At 35.9% G+C, this 26,258-nt stretch overlaps 1 protein-coding gene across 1 annotated transcript in view; it reads right to left on the bottom strand.

Moving 5' to 3' along the window:
- LOC121425992 overlaps positions 1–26,258 on the bottom strand; it is a 174,439-nt gene that overhangs the window by 37,466 nt on the left and 110,715 nt on the right. The window contains exons 37-43 of the mRNA XM_041622120.1: positions 21,309–21,450; positions 20,239–20,352; positions 15,456–15,766; positions 14,181–14,361; positions 12,771–13,084; positions 10,847–10,991; positions 139–159 (exon numbers count right to left, since the gene is read on the bottom strand). Of these exons, the coding sequence (XP_041478054.1) occupies positions 139–159; positions 10,847–10,991; positions 12,771–13,084; positions 14,181–14,361; positions 15,456–15,766; positions 20,239–20,352; positions 21,309–21,450 (1,228 nt within the window). The remainder of the gene's footprint in view (positions 1–138; positions 160–10,846; positions 10,992–12,770; positions 13,085–14,180; positions 14,362–15,455; positions 15,767–20,238; positions 20,353–21,308; positions 21,451–26,258) is intronic.

Below are 26,258 nucleotides of genomic sequence, written 5' to 3'. Positions count from 1 at the left end.
AAGTCTTTTTGTCGTGCAGTTGCAATTTCAAACATCTTTTGAATCAGTAAAATTTATAACTGAGCGCAGAAAATTATACCCCCCAAAAAATCACCTAAAATAACCAATATTCATACTTTCTGTTTAAAGTGTACCTACCTACTGCCTCTTCCATCTCTTCTACCGTCATCAAAGGAGAAATTCAAATAGAGAGAAAAGAAATTTATTAGTCAAAACTATGATAAAATGTAGTGTGATGGCACGACTCGTCTTAATAATACATGTACAACTTGTTAATGAGTATGAACAGTTACAGAAATATTCACCACATATTAATCATATATCATCAAATGCTCCATTTTCATGACCATGATGCACTTTTCTTTTAGGAAACTAGGCAACAGTAAAACCATACTAAGTAATTTCAGAAGATATCTTTTCCTATCACTCAGATATTTCAGATGAAGTTGCATCGTCAACAGCATACATCATTCTTGATTTAAAATGAGTGCAATGACCTGTGGAAAATGTGAAATAGGGAGAGGAGAAAGGTATCGAGAATAGATTAATCATGAATCAAAAAGCAATTTTATAAAAATTATGAATCACATACACTCCCAACATGACCACTGTGACTTTAAAAAAAAATTATTTCCGCTCCTCTGCATGATCACCTATGTATAATTCAACAGATCACTTTTGTTTTCAATAAGCATAGAAATGTTCTTGTCAAATTATTTGAACCAAGTTTGTCAAAGTGTTTATTTTTTCCTAAAGGGGGGTTTCATTTCTGTTTGTTTAGGTGTTTTACAAAGTGTATACCCATGTACTTTTTCATGCAGTAGAGTATGTAGATGAGGCAAATGCCATAAGTAGAACTTTCAGGTAACATAAAAGAAAGGGATGAACAATAAAGACACAAAGATAAAAAGAAAGAAAATAGAATGTATACCCACTTGAAAGCAGAAAGCCTCTACAGCTATGGGAAAGGATCAATGATGTATATTATACTAGTTATATATAACTAGAATAATATACATCATTGATCCTTTCTTGCAGCAAGCGTGCGACTAGCTTGCGCAAGCTTGCGGCATGCTAGTAACTAGCATGCGGCTAGCTTAATAAGCGTGTAATATGAGTGCAGAGTAATAGTTAAGCGATCTTTTAGCGAGCAGGGACTGTTCGCTAGCATGCACTCGCTTATTAAGCGAGCTTCAACTTCAACTACTTTCCATCAGCTTTAAAACATATGGGTTACAATTCAATATCATCGGCCTCTTTGTGTGTTCCCTTATTTTACTCTAAACCAATTTGACGAGTATAGCCTAAAAAAGAAAATCAAGTAATAGAAACTGAAATTAATATGATCTTCAGTAATTTGTTTTTATCTTTTTATAATAAACAATACTTTATAATTAATACATTTATGGTAATCATGCCAGTTTGCTGTAATTTCTCGTGCCCTCTGGCTGAAGCACCAAACCCACTTCCGAAATGCTCCCTGTTGAATTATCCAAATCCTTTCTGAAAACTCATCTTTTTTCACCACTATTATAGTGTTGTTTTATCAATTAAATGGATTCATTAACATTTGTCAGCCCACTTGTGAGCTTCAAAACACCTGTATAAAACACCCGTAAATGTTATTATTGTTATGATGTGAAATTACTTATATTCCTGTACTTTTATTAGCATGTTTGTCAAATAAATCTTTATTTGAAAGATCCCACACAACATAATGGCAACAATTATACCTTACTAATTATTTGAAAGTTTTGCTCACAGTAACATTTAATGATAGATCTACCCTGTAAGCTGTTCAAATTTTACATCATTTATTTCCACTCAAGGGTGAAACACGCTTTTCAGCTGAGAGCTCTTCGTCTAAGGGGTCCAGTTTGCATGGCTTTCCCCAAATAGTCACATTCAGCTAAATTTTTAAAACTATCAATGGATCCATCTTGACACATGTAATCACTTCTTGACAACATGAAAGTTTGTCAGAGGCTTATATTATCAAGAAACAAGTAATGAGTGAATACTGGAATCCAAGTATTATGTTTCCCATGTATGCTCTATCATTCTATCAAGTCTCAATCTTACCTCACCACACCAGGGGGCCGTTTCATAAAGCTGTTCATAAGATAAGAGCGACTTTAAGAACGACTGGTGAACCTTTCTTACGCGCTAAACCATTGCCAATGAATATACCATTTGCCACGAGAAAGGATCACCAGTCGTTCTTAAAGTAGCTCTTAACTTACAAACAGCGTTTATGAAACACCCACCAGGGGCCTAATTAATAAATAGGTACATCCATGGTAACTACAATGACAACTACCATGGTAATAGCAACTTCTATCTGGCAACTACCATCTGATAATAGCAGAACGTTGTTTATTTGAATACATTAACACTTCATATTGACTGAATATTATAATTGCACATGGAAATACAAACACTCTTTATTATTAAGTTCTTTGTTTTAATAAGTAATGCATCTAAACAAATATTGTCATTTTATACCGATTTTATTTTTGTATATTTGTAAACCCCGACTAGTGAAGAGGGCTTCATAACAGAAACTAGTTTTTCTTTTAGTCATCCTCAGGCATTAGATGGTGGTAATTTATTCCTTTTGTACATATTCTTGTTGTCTTTTGCCTGGAAATAAAATAAATATAAATAGAATAACAGGGCTCAACAGGCTTAAAATTAAGGTTTCCATGGTAGTTGGCATTATGGTAAAGTTACCGCTGATTTAACTCGTTATAAAACAGCATCTAGTTTAATGGTAGAATGGGAAATACATGTAGCAGACTCTCATTTTGCAAGTCCTGGTGGGTGTTTCATAAAGCTGTTTGAATGTAGGAGCAATTTTAAGAACTGGAGAATCAGATTCTTTGTGGTAAACGGTGTACGCCAAAATGTTCATTGGAGATGGTTTTGTGCGTAAGAAACGTTCATCGGGGTCGTTCTTAAAGTCGACCTTAACTTATGAACAGCTTCATGAAACATATCTCCAGCCAATCACAACAGACTCCATCTAAAGAAGCCTACTGCAAAGTAATAGTTGAGAGGCTTATCAGGTATTTAACATTAAAAGGGTACTCCATGCTGAAAATAATGTGATTTGAATAGAGAGTAAAAATCAGACAAACAAAACACTGAAAATGTCATCAAAATCAGGCAAGGAATAACAAAGTGATGGTATTTTGATTTTTTTTGCATCATTTCAGTGATACTGTTCTATGCACTCTTCATGCATATGCAATGAGCAAGCTGATGTCATATCCCCATTTATTGTTTTGTATTTCATTTAATGACATTATATTAATTCTAATTTTGTCGTCCAAGAATGGAAGTTTGGATTGACTCACTTATGATCTAATATGCAAAAATAATCACTGCTGCAAATTACTTTGTTACCAGGAAATAATATCATATATCCATTTATAGAAAGATAAAATAATTTATAAACAAAAAGGAAAAGTGGGACATGAAATCATCACCCGACCTATTCCATATTCATGATAGCGTGTATATCACTGTATTCACAAAATATTGGCAAAATTTAAAATTTAATAACTTTGTTGTCATCAGCTTCTGATAATTTTCTTTTCATATTTCTCAGTGAACTATTACTCTATTATTTAAATATAATCAGTTTCAGCCAAAAATACCCTTTTAACTGATGCAATTGGTTTAAAATTTGTGAGCACACTTCCCCCAATATGGCAGGGCCTAGCTAATAAAGAATTCTGGCTTCTCCATTTACCCCATACGCTACACACACAAACACACACATCCATTAATGTTCATGTTGGAAAGTGAGGACACGTTAAAAAAAATATCTAACAACAAACCCAATATTTGTAAGTCAGCAAGAATTTGGAATACTGAGGATTAGTTTGAATTTGTTACTATAAATCTTATTATGCACTTTCTACCTGTACCCATACATGTGTATATGTGGGAGAACATAACTTGGGACCATTTGCAATTATGCACCTGTCAAGGACATCCTCGTTGTAGTCCGTGTCCTCAGTTGTAATGTGAATTCTATGTGTGTGTCCTCGTTTTCCACATGAACGGGGGGCACACACCCATACCCACACACATACCCCTCCTCCGCATATTCATACGTAATAGCATATTCACACACACCCACACACAGATGGTTTGAGTTTTTGTCTAATTTTTTTCAGAACCTAAGAGAGGATTAACCCTAAATAGACTGGGCTTTTTTTATGCCTGAGAAGACTGGGGGGGGGCTGATCTCGGCCATTGATCGCGCGATCAGGACAAAACTTGGCACTCACGTTACCCATGGCATAATGTACAAAACTACAAAATCAAATTATGCAAAAAATTACATTGCTAATGAATTATGCTAATTTATGCGTAAAATAAAAATTTTGCAATTAACAAACTAAATAATGCCCCTAAAAGGCAAATTTTTGGTACACAGACACTTTATATGAATCTAATAAAATGTAGTGAAATTTTTTTTCAAAATCACATTCATTTTGTTATGTATTTTATTGTTTTCTGAATTTCTTATGTATTTCATTGTTTTTTTACTTTCTGTTTTTATTGTTTTTTCAATGGAAATTGTCGGGGGCTTTATTTGGACCATAAATAAGATGGAATTAATTGATTTCTATCCGTGAAAGGAAAAATGATATTTATGAATTTTGGCTAAAAACTCTCTTTGCATTGGATTTGTACACAAATTCACGTTTTTGTGCAATTTTGGGTGTGCATGCACTTACGAAATATTGCGTAATTTCGGAACCACGTACCCGGGGGATGCAAATTTGGTCTCAAAAGTTGAGCAAGACTTTAATGTAAAAAGTCAGTGAGCAACATGGTCAGAAAATTTCATGCGGCGGATTTATCATGAAAAATGTCAAAGGGGGGGGGGCTGAATCAGCCCCCCAGTCTTTTTAGGGTTAAGGTATGATTACCAATGAAGAAAGGTTTAACATGATCCATGAAAAACTAGCATGAACCTCCATTTTCCCAGTTATAGAGCAGCCACAACATTTTACTCCCAATTATGTCGAAACAACAAGCAAGCAACAAACAAGACAAAACAAAACAAGACAAGACAAACAAAGACAAAACAAATACAGGGTGGACAGTGACTTTAATTCCAGACAACACATTCTGAAAACCAAGAGAAGTTACATGTACAAACACTAAACAAAGTTCCTAATAAGGAAAGCCCAATCAACACTTACATGTATATATACTTAAAGGGAGGACTGTTTGGTTTGATTCAATAAAATTATCATGGGAGCTTAAAACGTAAGGAAAAGAATACAGGAAAGATAAATATATTTAGAGGAATATATGTCTAATTAATTAAAACGTAAAACAATAAATGTTCAGATCAGCTTGAATCTGCCGTTTTATTTATAACTTATCTATTTAAAAGTCTGGTTGCAATGATCACTATTGTCTGCCCTTAAACAAATACGTGTAAATGTAAAACTATGATAATGATACCCTCCTCCCAACATAGGGAATAATGTTAGGTTTTAAATAGGATTTAAGTCCATCCACTAAAATTTTTTGTGCTCCATCAATTGCATTTATTTATCAATGTATACAATGATTGAGGGAAGAAAATGAGGGAAAATATTCTAAATAGCCTTACAAGTAAGGTATTTATGAATTAAGTTTAACAAAGTAATTTCCTATGTTTATGCCTTAAATATCAGTTCAAAAGACTGAGCATCCTGAAGAATAATACATCACCCAAGTGAATAACAATTTAATTCAATGTAATACACAGATTTCTAGAAGAATGATACAGAGTTTAAATTATTATGCCATCACACAAACAACCACAAAACATAGATTTCCCAACCAAAGCCAAGATAAAACATGACCTACACAGGGAGTTTCTAAAAAAAAGAGGTAACTGAAGTTCAAAGGTCAGCTATATCAAGAATACATAATTTATTCTTGTGATTTCTATTCTATATAACCGAGTAACTCATAACCTTAAATTTACATATTGCTTGCATCACAATTCTCACGGTTCACTGAGTTATGGTCCTTTGAAGGCAAAGGGTACAAAACCTAATTTTTCCAAGTTAACCTAATTTTTTCAAGTTTTTGGTTTTAATGTACATGTACATTAACGAAACCCACTATGTTGTAAGGTTTTGGTTTTGTTTTTCCCTTCAAATTTCATGAAAGTGCTATCCCCTCTGTTAATCTTGTGTGTGTGACTTGCATATACATATCAATTGCCTAGCTTCAATCTCTGTTGATCACGTCCTTATCTTTTTCACCTACAACTTTAACTTTTTCACAGTACGTACCTCCCCTGTTAATGCTGCACATGTCTTGCATTGCTCTCCTAACCACTGTGGGACTGTGACAAGAACATCTCATGCTAAACGTGAAAATGCAAGTTACCAAGAATATGCTCAACCAAAAATCGCAGCTGGACACCGGTTATTTAACATTCACTTCCAAAAAGAAATAGCAGAAGGGATGACACTTCACTGAAAATTGTACCCTTGGCCTTCGAAGGACCATAACTCTGTGGCGGTTACAATTATAACTTGACAATTGTAAATTTGACATTACTTGAAAGTTGAAGAGAAAAACATACCACAGATTTTGCTCTAAAATTAGAAAATAATGAATTGTACTAAAACTGGTTAACTTCACTCAAAACAAACACTTTCAATTTATGTGTAAAACCAAAAGATTTTAGAACAGAGCTCTTCCAAATCTGGCGATATTAAATAAGCTTGCGATCTGTGTAATACCTAATTGTGCAATATTGTGATATCAATCATTTTAACTTTATTTTTAACTGCACAAATGAAATTTTAATTGTATATTTATTGTTAATCTTAATAATTTCAATTATTTTCATATATTGGCATTGTGGATAAATGAGTTGAATTGAAGAAAGGAGTCAAATTAAAGTTGAGTTACTCAGTTATGTAAAATAAAAAGAATATATAATGTGTTCCTGATATAGCTGACCTTTTTTAGAAACTCTGTAGAACCACAAAGAAGAATGATAGAGCTTGTATACAATATTGAAAATCCCTGTCCACCCTGTAAGGAAGCCGGAATATTTGGAAGCTGATTTAAGAATATAACTGCACAACATTTTGGGAAAATTGTTTTAAAGGGAAAAGATGCGTTTCTTTGATTGATGGCAGTTTTGAGATTTTCAGTTAATCTTGAGTGAAAATATCATGCAAATTTATCTTAAGGCATTTTGGAAGAGTGAAGTTTATTGAATATTGACATCCCACGGCAGGCAGTAGAATGTGATATTTATTCAAATTAATGGACACTGCTATCTTGGGTAGCATGTACCATATTTATCATTGAACCTGTTCTTCCTAGAAAAACATATTGGATTCCAGTTCAAATACTTGTTTACATGGATTGCAAAACTCTGACAAGCTCTTATGCTGCCAAATAGACCCCATTGGTAATTGCATGTGAGTACGAATATATGATTGGCAATCACAAAGTAATATATATTTTGTCAAAAGAAAGACTGATGGGCAAGAATGTAATGATTATAAACAACATAGTCTAGTCATTACTAGATTTGGTGTATTTTGGGAAAAAAATCATTAATTTTGTGAAGACAAGTAGCCCATTAATGTAGAAGAGATACATGTGAAAGGGGTCAAAAATGAGATTTTATTGACAGACTGACCCCCTAATAAACCATCCCTGGATGATTAATGAATGAAGTTTGTGCCATGAAGCTATCAAGGCCAAACAGAGACAACTGGCTACAGTCATGTTTGAAAATCACTTCACTTATATGTTTTTCTACATATTTGACTCATGATGTTCTTTTTAAACAGGGTCCCAATTCAGAATGATCTGACTCATAAACTATGATATGATGTCATGAATAAGATGCTCTAAGCAGATTTATAAGCTGTATTTCATTTTGAGTGACTAACAGATCTTGTGTATTTGATTATTTTTTAAAAAAAACAGATCAGGTGCAGATCCAGAGGGGCAGAAGGGGTACATTTCCCTTTTTTTGCCCAAATTCATTTACAATGGAAAACCATGGACGATGTTGTGCCTCCCTCCCCCTCTTTAGCTCACCATTAGAGGTGATGGAAATAGGCCTGTGTTTAAAGTGATACCTTTTTATTTCTCCCTGCTAGTCGGAAAAAATGAAGAAAACAATATGTGCCCCAAATTAAAAAAAATCCTGGATCCTCCCCCAATTTAATAGGGTTTGTATTCAATGATTACTAATAGTAAATGTTATCATAATTATTACACATAACATGATTTACCATGATAATGTTTACTACAACTGTCATTATTTTCAATAGAATGTACTACACAAGTATATAAATAACAGGTAAAATATGTATTTCATACGTTTAGCAGGTATTAAAATGATCACCTGAAAAAAATGACTGTTAGTATCTTCAAATTCAAAATTGGCAGTACAGTTGGCTTTACTACTTGTTTTGAATATGATGAATGCAATGCCATTCTTACAACACATGACCAAATAGACATTTTGGAAAGGTACCCGTGTAACCATGGTTACAGGAAATTGAGTTTTGGATATAATGTACTAATAGAGACAAATTAGTGAGCAAGCAAAAAATTGGATAGTTTTAAAGTGTTTTTAGAATAAATTGGTATGTAAAAATAACCCCAACATACAATTTCTGAGAATATTTTATGTGGCATGCCAGTAGAATGTACAGGGCAATGATCATTATCTGAAAGAAAAATCATATTGAAATAAGAAAATAACAACGATAATAAATATCAAACAAAAACATGATCATAAAGAAATAATGATTTGTAAGATATCAAATCAGATGAATTTTAGTAACACTAAATTATTGAAAGCCATTCGTTGAAGTTCATTCTTCTAGATAGAGGCTTGAAAGGTTTGTTGCTTTATCCATACTATGGGTCTGTGGAGGTGAGGATGGGAAAAAGATATAAAGATGCAGAAAGGAAACAAACAAACAAATCAATCAATCAAGTTTATTATGAATCATTACAATACAAGTTACATTAATACATTTACATAGTGCATTCCATTAATATTTCAATGCGTTTAAAATTTCCCAAGAATAAAACACTCAAAAGAACAAGTTAACTAACGCCAGCAGAATCACAAGTCTACATCCCTCTTACCTCAATCATCTGCAGTGCTGGTGTCAACAACCTTTAGGCAAGGGTACATTGAACAAATACATTATTAAGAACCTAAGACCTTAGTCGGGCCTGAAGTCTGAAGTCAGGTTTAAGTTAGACCATGGTCTAAGTCGGTACTAAAATCATGACAGGCCAAAAAAGAAATCATTTTGTTTACATTACATGCTTCTTATGTTTTCTGAGTTCTTTATCTGTGCATGAATGGTAAAGAAAAGCATTTACATTATTATTCACAGTAGTTTTGAATGGCTAGAGTGCCAAACAAGCAAAAAAAAAATCATCCTCATTTTCTAGAGACTTCTGTCACTATTGGCATTTCATATTTAATACACAACTTAAGACTAAAGCTGCATGAAGTTAAAGTCAAGTTCAGAATACAGGCCTATAACTTTAAGGTAATGCAGCCATCTTTTAAAGAAATGTGACTTACACGTAGCAGTGACTGACACTAATACCAGTAAAAAATTCTCAATAAAGACTCACCTTTTCCAGATTCTGCAACAATAATTTTGATTATTGATAATGAACAGTTTTTCTTCTATTACTGTACATTTCTTAGTTGCATGTATATGTTTTCTTTTCATGTGAAACATATGTAAGATATATTATGTTATGTAGTGGTGATTCTCGGCTTCTTTTTTGTGAACAGTGCTTTGAAACATTGGTCAAAAGTGCAATATAAATCAAGATATCATTATTCTTAGTGTTGGCACGTCATTCATCCCTGTCTTTTGCACAAACACCTTCAATTTTAACGATTGTTAAACAGGGGGTGGGGGGGACTATTGTTTATTGTTCAACCACTCAAATAGCATGACATCATGTATTCATGCCTGAGTGTGTAACATACTTTCAAAGAATGTAGGGTGGTTCAGGTCTGTGCTAATTTGATAAAGTAGACCCAGCCAAGTTCCTCTTCAGGGATATTTTAACAGCTTTCTTTAGTAAAGGACTTTTCAAATCTTTTAATTTGAGTGAGTGTATGAAGCAGAAAAAAAAACACGAAAAGAGGGATATTCAGCCTCACAGGGAGACCTTCTTAAAAGATTATTAAAGGTCAAGTCCACCCCAGAAAGATGTTGATTTGAATAAATAAAGAAAAATCAAACCAGCATAACGCTGAAAATTTTATCAAAATCTGATGTAAAATAAGAAATTTATGACATTTTAAAGTTTCGCTTATTTTTCACAAAACAGTGATGTGCACAACTAAATGACATGCGAATGAGACAGTTGAGGATGTCTTTCACTCAGTATTTCTTTTGTTTTTTAATGTTTGAAGTAAACAATATTTCATTTTCTGCAGATTTGACAATAAGGACCAACTAGACTGAGCCATTAAACAATGCTAATTCTACATGTTCAGGGAGAAATGAAACGTTTCACTTGGCAGCGAGGAGAAAATTTAAATATCTCCAAAAAAATTCATAACATAAAATACAAAAGAAATAGTGAGTGGATGACGTCATCAGTCTGCCCATTTGCATACCGACCAGGAACTGTTTTGTAAACATGGAAAAATTGAGCGAAACTTCAAAATGTCATAACTTTCTTATTTTTCATCCGATTTCGATGAAATTTTCACTGTTATGCTTGTTGAATTTTTCTCTTTTTATTCAAATCAACTTTTTGTAGGGGAGGACTTGTCCTTCAATAGACCTACCAAAATTGCCATAAACCTCCACTCTCAAGCAAGGGCCAACAGATCCTTCATGGTCCTTGGGCAGGATGATAAGCTTATCCGCCAGTATTGGTGAATCGAATCTGATGACTATGTCACAGTCTGCATTTTCTCCCAAAGTGTATGTCTATGAAATGAAATAAATGTAAAATAAACATACAATACACCATTTTACACATTAGCATATCTGGATTGTGTGTGATCCAAATTATCATCAATCATCATAGTTCTAATATGACTATTTTATCATTTCACCAGATGCATAGCATTTGTTTATCATTAAAGCTTAAGTGGGGGGTTCTGGTTCTTGGAATTCATTGTTGCTGACATTATCACTCCACATTGTATTTCATTTTAATATGAAATAAAAAAATTCATTTGTTTTTGCTTTAAGAATGTAAAGGTAGGATAAACAATACTGAAAAAATTGAGTATATTCAAGCATGCCATTCAGTTTGACTCCCTGGGACTGCAAAATAAGCCCGATCATGTTAAAGCCCATCATGTTTTAAGCCCTAAAGGCCCTGTCTCAGTGTTCAGTACAAGGCTTGCGCGTGACTTGTGGGTAAATTTGTTTGCTACCCGCAGGTCAGCCGCACTGGCAGTATCTCGACCAGGTCCTGCACACAGTTGCCAGCAGAAGAGCAAGCAAGTCTGTTTTGCATGCAGAAAAGTTTTGAACATGCTCAAACTTTGTTGCAGTCATTCGCAATTCATCCGCAAGATCTACGATGTCATGCATGTACAACTTCCCCGTACATGCATGCACATGTATTTCACATGAATTTTGTCTTTTCATCTTGTTTAGCTCAAGATCGTGTTCTGTTTTATTACAGAGTGGGTAAAAAAGGTTTGAAAATGTTACATCACTAATGCATTGTTTGTCATATCGCTAAATGATCAAAAAGATATATTTTGAGATATACATTTACAAAGGGGAGCGTTGTACATGCGTGACACCACAGATTTAGTTTGCACTGCCAATGGGAGTATCTTCAAAGCACTTAGTGATTTCCGCAATCTAATACTTGTAACGTACTCTCTTATTTTTTGTCAATTCTACTAAAATTTTTGTTGATCCTATTCTTTACTTTAGTCTGCTCTTGCACAAGATCCAAGGATATACACATGTGCAAATTAAAAGAAGAAAGCCATAGTTCATGACATCAGCATGAAATTTATCATGCAAAATTGCCATCCAAAAATGGCAACTCCCATGGAAACATTGCGCACCAGACAATCAAAATCATGGATTTCATGTAAGATACTATTGGATGGAAAAGTTATCGTAATATACGGAATTTCATGCAAATTGGGTCAAGGCCAATTATTGCATATAATTTTGATTTCTTTGCATGGGATGTCTTATCCTGGGTACCAGGTACATGGAAGGTTAAAAGTAGAAATCGGACGTGTCCAAAGGACACCGATGCCCCTGCTTAACACAATCAGAAATTCATTCAATATGATTGAACTTAATATTGTGCAGAAACCAATATACATAATAAAAAATTTAGACCTTTGACCTATAGGCTCACCCTTTCCATAATAATCTCTGACAGAAGATATGACAGTCATGTCGTTTGATGTGACCTGACTCCGACTGAGCCTGTATTTTGGTGTCATTTACCCAGACACCAAACAATCTTAATATCTGTTGAATATTTCCAAAGTTATCATGTGGAAACCAACTCGCATATATAGTGAGCTGTGACCTTCGACCTGCAGACTCAGAAATCGAACTTAGCCTGTATTTTGGTGTCATCTACCTACACACCAAAATTTTTTAAATCCATTAAAATACTTTTTGAGTTATTACGCAGAAACCAAGTGGGGGACGGATGGGGGCAATTGTTAATGCCCCCTGGAGACTTTGTCTGCGGGGGCATAAAAAAGTCCTACTTACTTTGTCAAGCACACCATCATGATTCTGGAGCAACTCCAAGGTCAGCAATGTCGTCCAAGCTTCATAGCGTGGATAGTTGTTCCCACGGATAACGAGTCCAAAAACTTCAACATCATGAGGGAATTCAATCTCAACTAAAGGTAAGTTGTCTCCAGACGCTGGACACCAAGCCACGCCAGGGTCATCTTCAGGCCTCAGCGGTACACTCTGAAGACCATGAGCATGGTGATGTCCATTAGAAGATACGGTGATGTCAGCGTGACTGATGATCGGGCCCCCTTCAGGAAGGTTGCCTTCAGAACATTCAATTGTCTCTGTCAGGAATGAAACGATTCCATTCTAATTATATGCATTGAAATCAGTAGCACTCAGTAGTGTATTCTGCAATAATATGGCAGGCAACTTAAAGGGGACTCAATTCTATGTTACGGGGTATAAAAAAAATGAAACAAAAAAGCCCCTAATTTGTGATTTGACCCTATCTAGGCCGGGGTATTTTGGGAGTTCATATGGCCGAGAGGGAGGGGGGCACCCAGGCCCTCCCCTTGAGATGTCGCGCATCAACCGCGCGATTGCGCCAAAAATTGGCACGCGGGTTGTCTGGGACTTAATCTACAAAATTATACAGTAATTTATTTCATGCGAGTTGGTATTAAGTTATATATGTTAATTTATGCGTAATTAGTATGCGAAATCATAATTTTTCCTTTAATCCCTAAATAAAGCTCCAAATGTTCTAATCTTTGGTATAGAAACTCTTTGTGGTGTTCTTAGCAAGTTAACATGAACAAAATTGCGATATCAAATCATTTTCTAATGTATTATATTGTTTTTTGCAATTTCTAAAGTATTTCCATGTTTTTTGACCTATTGTTTTTCATTGTTTTTTTCAATGAAATTTGTTGCAGACTCTCAATTCTGAGATCATAAAAAGCATAAAATAAATACATTTACATGTAGACCAGCAAAAATACACAATTTGCATTGACTTTGTACACAAAATCACATTTTTGAGCAAATTTTTGTCTGACATGCACTTACATAATGTTGCGCAATTTCAGAACCATGTACCCGGGCAATATTGCGCAAGAAAGTAAAGATTCAGCGAGTGTCAAAAAAATTGGCATGGCGAAAATATTGCACAAATCGTTGAGGGAGGGGGGCTCCGAGCCCCCCCCCCCGGCCTAGATAGGCTTAAATTAATTTATTTACATATTAATCAGGTATATTAGATTAGGGTGGACATTTGAGAAATATCAATACTATTATAACCACTAACATCATCAGCATCATCACCACCACTATCATCATCAGCAGCAGCATAAAATGACAGGTAAAAATAAAAAAATGCAGCAGTCTTAAAACATATAGGAATGCATCAGGCAGAAATTTCTTGACATTTTCCCTTACCTGGCTGTGCTGGGATGAACTCAAACACTTCTATTTTCATGCACAGGACGTCACCCGGTTCTGAGTGGAATTCCTTCGGGGTGATAATGATTTTTCTCATGTTCACTGGTGTTTCAAATAAGATAACTGCATCGCAATCAGCATTACTGTTGGCAGTAAATTCCTCTGACCCATCTGATGCCTGTAATAACAGGAAACAAATTCAAAACTGTGATATGACAGAGAAAGTTCTTTGTAAGTTTTGGATGACTTAACATATGACTGGCAAAGTTAATTCTAAATTTAAGTTTGAAATATGAAGAATACATTAGAGACAAGAACAAACTTTCCAAATTTAATCGTTTTGTAGTACTCTAATTGAAAGCCATGTTCATAATCACCTCTGGACTTTTATAGCCATCAAAATAGCCCAGTGTTTTAGGGTCAAGATGTAGAGCCATTGGTTCGTTTTCTGAACTCCAGGGACCCGTCTTACCAAGAGTTGCGATTGATCCGTCAATCACAACTATGGAAGGCCAGCAAAGTCAACATCTACTCTGCATGTTCGTTCAAAATATTTTCTCGCTATGATGTATATTCATGCATTCAACGTTTTCTTGAAAATTCGCTGCGCTTCTCTTTGTTTACAAAAGACATTGTGTAAATTTCCTTAGGAAAAAAATTATGACACTGATGGATTTCCATATAGTTACGATTGATCGGATCAATGGAAATGGAATAGCTATCTGTACACAGGTAGCTATTGGTTCTCAATTACTTTTTAGTAGAGACATAAAAAAAATCAGTTTCACTAGAAAGTTGTATTTTGCAGTGGGAAAATGGAAGGAAAAACTTTACTCGCTTGCTTTGCTCAATCACACATCAATTCGTATGAATCATCAAACCATGTACACATTGCTCTGGTATACTACTATTTCTTGACAAACTAACACATGACTAATGGATAAGAATTGAAGAAGTACATAATATGCTCAAGCAGTAATCAAAATAAAGGGGTGGGGAAGATTGGTAGATTTTACCCGTTGTAGTGATTGCTTTATGATACTTGGATGCCCCTACAAATTGTGGAAAGATTTTCACAATACTGCAATCCTTCCCCCCCCCCTCCCCCTCGCTTCTTTAACTAGATTTACACCAAAGGGCAGTGTCAATAGTACCATACAGATGAAACCTTCTCATCATCCTCTTTCATCCCTTCACCATTGGGGTCTGTATAGGTCACAGTTCCCCAACCCATTACCCCCGGAAGAAAAGATTTCCTATGCCATTACTTACTATGAGAACTTCCGAACTGTCGCCGATTGCTTCTAGCTTCACTGTCTGGACCCAGGCTTTGACACCGTCATTATTCCCACGGAAGACAAGCCCTTCAATGGGTCTTTCTTCTCCAAGATCAATTATAAGAATTACACCGTCGGCATCCTCAGTACACCAGGCTCTGCTTACTGTGCTGCTAAGATCTTTGAGGGGTAACAGGCCCAGAGTATCCTTACCCCCAGTAGAAGTGGTAAAGATGCCTTGTGCCGTAATGGTTTCCGTTTGGAAGAGAGGCTTTCCTTCAGGATATGTTGGGTTAGTGCACTCCTCTTTAATAAATTAAGAGAAACAAGTGGAATGCCTCTGGCCGTCTCACCTGCATCACGCGGTTCAATATAGCAGCAGTGATGACTTTGAATACTACTCTAACTCGCACAAGATGTTCAGTGATACATGGTTACTCTTATGTCCACTTTTTATGAACTAGACCAATAAACTTACAGAGATATGATGGATATTCAACAAAAAAACCCAACATGGCCAAAGTTCATTGACCTTACATGACCTTTGACCTTGATCATGTGACCTGAAACTCGAACAGGATGTTCAGTGATACTTGATTACTCTTATGTACAAGTTTCATGAATCAGATCCATAAACTTTCAAAGTTATGATGGTAATTCAACAGATACACCCAATTCGGCCAAAGTTCAATGACCTTTGACCTTGGCCATGTGACCTGAAATGCGCACAGGATGTTCAGTGATACTTGATTACTCTAATGTTCAAGTTTAATGAACTAGACCAATAAACTTTCAAAGTTATGATGGTAATTCAACAGATACCCCCGATTCGGCCAAAGTTCATTGACCCTAAATGACCTTTGACCTTAATCATGAGACCTCAAACTTGCACAAAATTTTCAGTGACGCTTGATTACTATTATGTCCAAGTTTCATGAATCAGATCTATAAACTTTCAAAGTTATGAGGGGAAATCAACAGATATCCCCAATTTGGCCAAAGTTCATTGACCCTAAATGACCTTTGACCTTGGTCATGTGACATGAACCTCATGTAGGATGTTCAGTGATACTTGATTAACCTTATGTCCAAGTTTCATGAACTAGGTCCATATATTTTCTAAGTTATGATGACATTTCAAAAACTTAACCTCGGGTTAAGATTTCGATGTTGATTCCTCCAACATGGTCTAAGTTTATTGACCCTAAATGACCTTTGACCTTGGTCATGTGACATGAAACTCTAATAGGATGTTCAGTAATACATGATTAACATTATGGCCAAGTTTTATTAACCAGGTCCATATACTTTCTAAGTTATGACGTCATTTCAAAACTTTAACCTCAGGTTAAGATTTGATGTTGACGCCGCCGCCGCCGTCGGAAAAGCGGCGCCTATAGTCTCACTTTGCTTCGCAGGTGAGACAAAAAGGAGGGTGTAAATTACTTAAATTCAAACGCATGCATTTAACAGGTTACAAATAATACGCTCACGCATGATGTTCAATCATAAATATACACATCAAAAAAAAGTAAGTCCCCCCTTAAACAAACATCAATAATTTCCGAACCAATACGAGTTTTTAATATATTTTTACAAGAGCATGTAGGTAATTTTATAAGCTAAACTCTGAGTAAATGTTATGGACGTATTTTACGTCATGCTTCAGCGAGCGCGGTCAGAAGGCAAAAATTTCACTTTTCAAAAATCACAAGCCAAATATCATGACTTTGATTCCATTTTATTGGAACTAATTCTACATTCTCATTATGAAAAATAGTCAGAAGGCTTGTGAAAGGAACTTTCTAAAAGACGATACAACTTTTTTGGCTAACTTTCACGGTTGAATAAACACAAGTCCAAATTTGCTATAATTGGATTTTTTACACATTTCTATTAATAGAAATGACAGAATATGCGACAGTTATTTTTTGGAAGAGTTTCTTCAGTAGTACTCATCGTTTCACGATTCAATGAACATTTATTGAAAACAAAAAATATGATTTTCAAATAAGCAAGTATTGTTTCATTTTGCTAACTGAAAATGATCTTTTTCTCAACTTTTTCGTTGTGTTCATGACCAATGAACATGCTTCAATGATTCAAAGGCGTTTAATTAAACTTTCACGCTTGAATGAACATGTGGAATGTGATTAGCTCTTTTTTACGTTATTGGAATAAATGCAATTTGTAACTATGGATATCTGTCACAAACCTCCTTGCATAGTTCATTAGATTTGATTTTTATGAAAATCCAAGTGTTTAATGCATCAGTGAGCACACAATATTCGAAAATAATGCAAATGAGAAGAAAATTCAAGGCCTTGGCCCCACTCTGTGCCGTATCGAATGGTTATTTTGGTGTGTGCGCCTTTTGGATAGTGTTATTCTGAAGCCATGTGCGAAGTTTCATGAGATAACTGTTGGTAGAAGTAACTAAAAACCGTCCATGAAAAAAACCTCATTTTAAATTTGTTAAAATTTTGACATCCTCTCTCATAGACTTGTGTACATTATGGGTGCATATGTTTAAGAATAAGTAACCACTTATTCAATATGGTGGAACTTTTTTTCAAAGCTGTCTTTAGCAATGTCGTTTGACAGTAATATTTATCAACCTATGGGCAAAATTCTGTGCAAAAATGAAATTGATTTGTTTATTCATGGATGAGTGAGCACGCATCAAAGTGGAAAATTTGTATTTTCAATGTCACAGACTCATTTTAAAGGGTAATAAAGTGAATATTAGGGGCAAATTCGGTTTCAAATGTGATTTTAATTGCTGTTGCTTTTTATCATCCATCATTTCTATCACCACACATTTTCCGAACTTTAAATATTTTCATGGCTGAGCGAGCACATTCAAAAACTTAGGAATGAATACTCATTATACTACATAAATGTATTATTTTCCTAACAATTTCTCAGGATCAGTTGAACGTATGGACAAATCAGTGGTGGATCCAGAATTTTAAAATGGGGAGGGGTCTATAATCGGGGGAGCCATCAACGTTTTCATATCTTAACATGATCTAACAAGTTGTAGATGATACTACCATAACCCCTATGATGATACGTCACAATACAGGGGCCGCGGAACGGTTTTCAAAGTGGGGGACTGAGCCAAAAGCGAGGGGGGGGCGACCATGCAAAATATCACAATCGTATGGTCATTTTTACATTTTTGTACATGCTTTTGGAAAAAGTGGGGGACTGAAGCCCACCCACACATCCACCCCCCCTTCCGCCGCCCCTGCAATACACTGTGCTCACTCAACCATGAACATACAATATCAAAATCTGGTCTGAAGTGGTTGAATGATGGATAGTAAAACAGTATAACACCATAAAATTCACCTAAAAATAACTTTTGCCCAACTTTGTATTTGAACAAACTGAAAAACTACTCTTGTGACTTTTAAAATTGGTCATTTTTCATTCAATCTTTAATTACTCTTGCATGACTCAACCGATCGATCTCATTTTCCCCCAGGAGTTGCTTAATGAGTGTAGAAAACATCCTATGAAGTATCATATCTCAAAATAACTCGGTTCAAAAGTTACAGTTATTTGATTTAGGGGGGACTTACTTTTTGTTGTTGTGTATAGATCAAAAAGCAACAATGATAAGAAGACCTCTATGATCATGCATATCTAACAATCGTTATGTTGGGTATTGCCAGAATATGCTAGACAAGCATTGTATTTCATCTTTTGGGTTGCCTTTTCAGCACTATTTTCCAGCAATTGGCACTTGAAGTAAGCTATAGACCGTGCGGGGTTGCTACATAGTTGTGCAGATTACACCATTTATGGGGGCAATTACAATGCTTAAAGGGGAAGTTCACCCTGAAGAAAACTTTCTTGTAAAAATAGCAGAAAAAATAGTAAAAAATATTGGTGAAGGTTTGAGGAAAATCGGTTAAAGAGTAAGAAAGAAAATTAGAGTTCAAAGTTTTGGATTTGTGATGTCATAAACGAGCAGCTGTCCCATGTGTTATGTAATATAAAATGCATAAATTTCAAATTTTGTATGATTCTTGATGACTTAATTTTGTTTTCTTTTCATGATCGGGTGTGAAACAATTTGTCTATTGATATACGAACGTTACAGTGAAAACCATTTTCAATTTTCTGAGGAAATGACATTTCATTGATTTATTACCATTCGCTATGTAGGAATGCTGCTGGCATATGACGTCACAAATCAAAAAATTGAAATTTTAATAACTTTTTAATTATTTGATGAATTTTTCTCAAACCTTCGGCAATATTTTTCATTAATTTTTCTGCTATTTTTACAATAAACTTTTTGTCAGGGTGAACTTACCCTTTAAAACATTTGTTCATTAGGAAATTTATCATTTATAATAGGTGAAAAATCAGTGTCACATCTCTTCTAATAGCAGGAATCCTGCTATAAACTAGCACATCGATGATGTGGAGCTCATCCGGCATCTCGCAACAAAATTTAACACAATTTTAATTTCAGCCCAGTTGACACTGTAGAGAATTACATCGGTGACATAAATTGAGGATATAAAATTAAATTTGATGAAGAAATGACAAAGCATTTTTGTGATCTATGAATAATTCAATATGAATTAATTATTAATAATTATCTAGTCAAAGTTTCTTAACTCTGTGTAGAACCTTGGTGAATCTAATGTAGCTCTCAGATGGAACAAAAATAATCAAAATCATAAAGTAACTCAACGTTTTTTTTTTTTTTAAGTTAAACAATAAAAAATATCAAGAATAATGCTGAAATACTTTACCTGTTTCACAGTTTGTTCCAGTATGAGTGCTTGGACATTGACACGAGTATTGACCATCAGCAGAAGAGCATTCTCCTCCATTTTGACACGGTGATGAGTCACAGGGGTCAAATTCTGATAAAAGATAAAAAATAATAATATACCTGTAGGTATATTTGCCCAAGGTAGCCACTTCAGTTTCGAAAACTGTTCTACCAGCAGACCCTGCTATTATTATTACCCCAACTTTAGTTGAGCTGCCTAGGCGCTCAAGCATTCAAGGAATTTCTTCCTACCGGGTACCCATTCACCTCACCTGGGTTGAATGCAGCACAAAGTGGAAGAGTTTCTTGCTGAAGGAAATTACGCCATGGCTGGGATTCGAACCCACGACCCTCTGTTTCAAAGTCAGAAGACTAATCCACTGGGCCAAAATGCTCCACAAAGCTCCAAAGAATGAAAAAAATTATAAAGGATGTACCACAGAGAAATGTACAATATATGTAATACCAATCTTTAACATTAGAAAACTTGTATAGAATACACTGTATATCTATCACTAAAATGGATCATTAACAACGGAATATCAAGTATTAGATACAGAGAAAAAAGAGTAAACTTAACCCTAAAAAGACTGGGGGGCTGATTCCACCCCCCCTTAACAGAAATAAATAAGAAATTTAGAAAACAATAGAATACATAAGAAAATAAATGTGATGTTGAAATTTAAAAAAAATAAATATGATCAGATGCTTATCTACAGTATGCGAAACAAAATTAGCATTTCAGGGGCATTATTTATTAATTAGAGCAAACTTATGATTTCACGCATATATTAGCATAATTAATGAGACATGAGATTTTTTGCAGAATTTGATGTTATAGTTTTGTTGATAATGCCATGGGTAACACGCATGCCAATTTTCGTTGCGATCGATGGCTGAGATCATTAGGGGGCTGAATCAGCCCCCCCAGTCTTCTTAGGCATCGAAATAGCCCAGTCTATTTAGGGGTAAAGAGAAAGGGGAAAGCAAAGAATAAACTAAACAGGTTTATTAAAAAAGGAATGTTATTTATTATCATAAACCAACCTTCTGCATAGACTTCCACCCTCATACAGAGAAGATTTTGTGGGTGCCAGCTTGTGGGGATGATTCGGATTTCAGATGCGAATAGCACTTCATCAAATATGATTGATACTTTGCAATTTGGGTTGGTGTTGGCATCGAGAATCTGCAAACAGACATATACCACGGAACTATTGTAACAATCATTTCAATGTCCAGTGCACCAATTCACATACTGCAGATCAAAACATGTATATACAGTGATAACAATATATATATATAGTAGAAATAACCAGTTGTCTCACGATGGATTAAACGTAGTAGGAAAGCGACATTTCGTCTGCAAGCTGCTAGACTTCGTCAGGAAATGAGCAAAGACGCTGCTGCGCACTGGTTATATAGCGTCGGGAGCTATTGTCCGGCTCCACTCGGGTGTGAGCCGCACTGTGAATGGCCGAAGCCGCTGGCTAATCATGGTCTGCGCTGGTGCTTGGTGCCCGCTGGAGCGGGCACCACGCGTTGTGATTGGCCGATGCAGCTGGCCAATCAGCGTCAACAGGGACAGCGGCATTGAGATCTCTGATGAGTGGTTGCCTACTATCAGACGGCATACTGCATCCACCGTTCACAGCGAGCGGCGCCCGCACCGGCGGGTGCCTGACTCCAGCGCGGATGCTGATTGGCCAGCAGCTTCGGCCAATCACATCGCGGCTCACACCCGAGTGGAGCTGGACAATAGCTCATAACCCGTGCGCAGCAGCGTCTTTGCTCATTGCCTGACGAAGTCTAGCAGCTTGCAGACGAAACGTCGTTTTCCATCTACGTTTGATCCATCGTGAGACAACTGGTTATTTCTACTACTCAATTCTTTGCCACAATGAACCTCTTCCACATCATCTCAATATATATATACAGCGCGTCCCCCAAAAATGTCCCTCTGATATGCGACTAAATTACTTCCAAAAATAAAAATTATTTTCAAAGAAATGTATGAACAAGGAAGCTCATCTCATGTTCTAACCTCTATAAAAATTTCATTGGTCTCGCTTCAATGGTTTCGAATACACAGTCTATTATGTAACAGTGGTGCTTTTCAGCCCATTACAAGTTCGCATGCATGCAGCGCTGCTGTGTGTTCTGCACTTTCTAGCATATCAACCCACTTTGACCATTCTGACCAAGGGATTCCCTGATCTGACCAGGGAAATCTCCATGATCTAACCTGGCTCATCAAATCACAACCTTGAGCATGTTCAGAAGGCCCAGTCAAAAGGGCAAAAACAATATTTGACGGTTTATTTCATGTTTGATAACAGGAGATGCACAACGATTGAGACAACGGGTAATGTCTGTTTCATGCCTAATTCCAACAATACTGCATTTTTGTTTTCATTCCTTATATTGTAGTTAATAAGCTACTGAAGTCAAGTTAATTCAATCAATGTAACTGTTTGAAAAAAACTGAAAATAAGTCAAATTTTCTCTGGTAAAGTTTCTTTTCCAAAGGATGATTAACTTGTGGATTCCCCTCTATTTTTCAGCTTATTTTACTCATCCATCATTCACATTTTCTTTCAGGTTGGTACACTGATTCCCCTAATCAATCATCAAACAAACTTATTTTTATGTTTCATGTCCTTCTGAACATGCCAAAGTTTAGGGAAATGTCCCTGCTCAGATCATGGATGTAGAAATGGAGGTTAACATGCCATAGACGATGCAGAAATGCATCAATGCTGCAAACTTGGCATGGCCTAAAATGTACCACTGTAACGTAACAGAGTGTGTATTCAAAACCGCTGAAGCGCGACCAATGAAATTTTCAGAGAAGTTGGATCATGAAATGAGCTTTCTACTCATGAACATTCATTAGAAAATGCTACCACATTTTAGACTTAATTCAGCCCTATGTCAGAGGGACATTTTTTTGGGGACGCGCTGTATGTTGGATATCGGATCTATCATCGTAATCAAATGATTGGCTGAGAGTAGATCACATGACATGCATCATTTCTACTGTAACGAGGACTATGTATTTTTTTCACTAAGACCTGCACACACATGCATCTTGCCCTGGATGTGCAGGGATGTACATGTATATATGCAGAAAACCACATTTGCTTTTGCGACAATTGCTCCGGGCTTAAATTCGTCGAAGATAAAGGGTTAGGGTTAAGGTTGGAATAGGGTTTTATGTTAGGTTTGGGGTCAGGTTTAAGGTAGGGTATAGTGTTAAACCTATGATTGAAGTTGGTTATTAAGTTAGTGTGTGGAATTCAGAGCACACTCCATGGAACCACCAGTCACCCCAGAACCAACAATAAGTTGCCAGGGAAGGTTCTCTGTAAATAGCCCAAATAGTAATTTCGTCTTCAAAAACAAAAATTAAAAATTAGCTTATTTCAAATTGTAATTCTTCTTCTTTTGGAAGTTGTACAATTGAATAAAAAACATGAGCTTCTTTGATGTTGTTTGAAGGTTTGTATGGTGGCATGTACAATTGCTGATGTTACGGTACACCATGTGGAGTGTTATAGAAACAGTTTCCTGAAGAGAGACAGTCAACCTGTCCGAAACATCGAGTCTCTCTACTACTCATCATCTCTACTCGCCGACTCAAGCCAGCATCTCCTCATCAGCTCTACTACTCAAGCTGTTCCCACTCAACATTCCTTCTGGTTTACGGTCCTTTTCAGGACTATTTTCAAGAAAGAATACTCTACTCTCAAATCTCCACTTTCTCGCCTATCCATTTCTTCTCTTCTTCTATCCACTGTTTCTATAACACTCCACATGGTGTACCGTAAACCACATCAGCTAAAGAGCTTCTTTGACACTATAGTTTTACAGACAGCTTGGAAATTGAATTGAGAATGCACAGTGTGTGCTCATCTCAGGCTTGAGTGAACCCCTCACTTCAAGCGTTGTTTTCTCCCGATTTTGTGACGCTCTCATGTTACTATTTTTTCTTCTGCATTCAATCAAGTTCTTGTGCAGGTTCTTGTTGATCAATTTTGACAAGATATGTATCATTTTAAAGCTTAGGATGTGCTTTTTAGAACTCAATAAAAATCTATAAATTTATTCTTGGAAACTTATTGTTATTTTTGGGGTGGCTGGTGACAGTAGATGTGATACTCTGCCCTTTGCTTCTAGCTCAAGTCATTTTCATTTTGTGCTTCATTACTGCCTGTACATGTAGATCAAAGAGTGTTAAAAAACGTTACTCTTCAAGGGTGTGATTTCCAATCTATTGTTTTAAAGATAAATTCCAGTTTTGGTAACGATCGCAAAATGACTTTTTACAGAATCTAATATAATGACCACCCAAGTGTCTGTTTGTATGAATAAAAAATATATGCCAACGGATTCTGGGAGAAATTGTGTTATTACTGAGAAATAAGCAAAATAAGCGCGGATTTGGTCACTTCCGTCGGGTCTTAATTCCAGCAATAATAATACACTGTCCCACGTGTGCCTATCTGTGTTGGTAATCTTCAGTGTGAACGCTTTTCAGCGTAGATTTCAAGATTTCATGAAGTTCAGTTTATGTAACTGTACCAGATCTAGATCCTCGATGATATTCTGACAATTAAGCCTGGTTTTACAGACTTTTTTATGAAACCAGTGTTTACTGCAACTACTGGCATTTCTCTTTAATACATTTAGATTAATATACTGTACTGCACATTTATTTAAGTAAATGGCTATTGCTCCTAAATTTTCGATGCTGTGTGAACATCTAGAAGGTCTAATACGCCTACACAAATTTGCCTTTTGTATTTTCATTCATCAAGTTTAAATGTTACCAGTGTTTATGTTAGCATTAGTGACTAGACCAACAAATTGGGATGGGATTGTTGATACTTACATCTAGACTAATGTAGATTCCATTTGAGTTATCAAACAGCAAGGATCCCTACATCTCATTTTGTCAAATGAATAACATGCAGCTCTCTCTCATGCATCAGTTTTAATTAGCTAATTTGATTAAATTTCAGAATATTCCAAAGCCATGAAGCGCGATTTCTTAAGTTATCGCATACGATAATTCTCATTTTATGAAATAAATCACATGCAGCTCTCTCTTGTGCATTAGTTCAAATGAGCTCACTTGATTTAACTTCAGAATATTCCAAACCCATGATGCGCAATTTCTAAAGTTATCGCATGCATTAATTTGACCCAACTTACTCACTTAGAGCAGCATGTTATTTGAAGATAATAACATAGATTGATAGAGCTCAGACACTATTCAACAAAGTATATATTCTCTACAAGACATCTGATATGCTTGTTGATGTAGTCATTTACAGATAGTGGTTTTCTGACTTGCAGGGGGTAAACTATTCCATAATTTTCGGGCTATGCAAGCAAATGCTCAATCCCCTAGTGTCACCTTTGTTTGAAATGATGGGATCTTTAAAAGCAAGGAATATATTGAGGTGCGACCAGACTGGTGGTGCAGATATGGCAAAACCACCTGTCATTTTGACTAGAGAACTTGTAAAGCCCCTAATAGGCTTTTTACACAAGATTTTCTTAACCCCGGACTATCGCTAACCCCCGTACTATCCTTAAACCCGTACTATTTATTTTCCTTTTCACACATGCCAAATTGTTTTTGCTAACCCCGGATAAGGAATGCTTGCTTTTTACACACGAAACTCGCTAACCCCGGACTATTGGTAGCTCATGAATATTCAAAAGCACACTGAGGGGTCATTCGGGTCATATCCAAAATCGCTGACTTCTGGCGCGCGTTTTTTTTTTCATCGCCGTGATCGCTGTTCATGAATATTTATTATACTTACCTCTGATTGGACAACAGGGCCGGCTCTGTTGCGGGGCATGAATGGGAGCGCTTAGCCCACTTTCGTTTTACAGATGCGATCTTAACCCCTTACTATTGCTCTTAGCACCGCAATTGGTGGGATAACCCTGCTTTTTTGCAGGGACAAATAATCCCGTACT

The sequence above is a fragment of the Lytechinus variegatus genome, chromosome 13 (assembly GCF_018143015.1).
Source record: "Lytechinus variegatus isolate NC3 chromosome 13, Lvar_3.0, whole genome shotgun sequence".
NCBI lineage: Eukaryota > Metazoa > Echinodermata > Echinoidea > Temnopleuroida > Toxopneustidae > Lytechinus > Lytechinus variegatus.
Note: the sequence above shows the minus strand (reverse complement) of the source record. Positions and strands in the feature narration are given on the sequence as shown.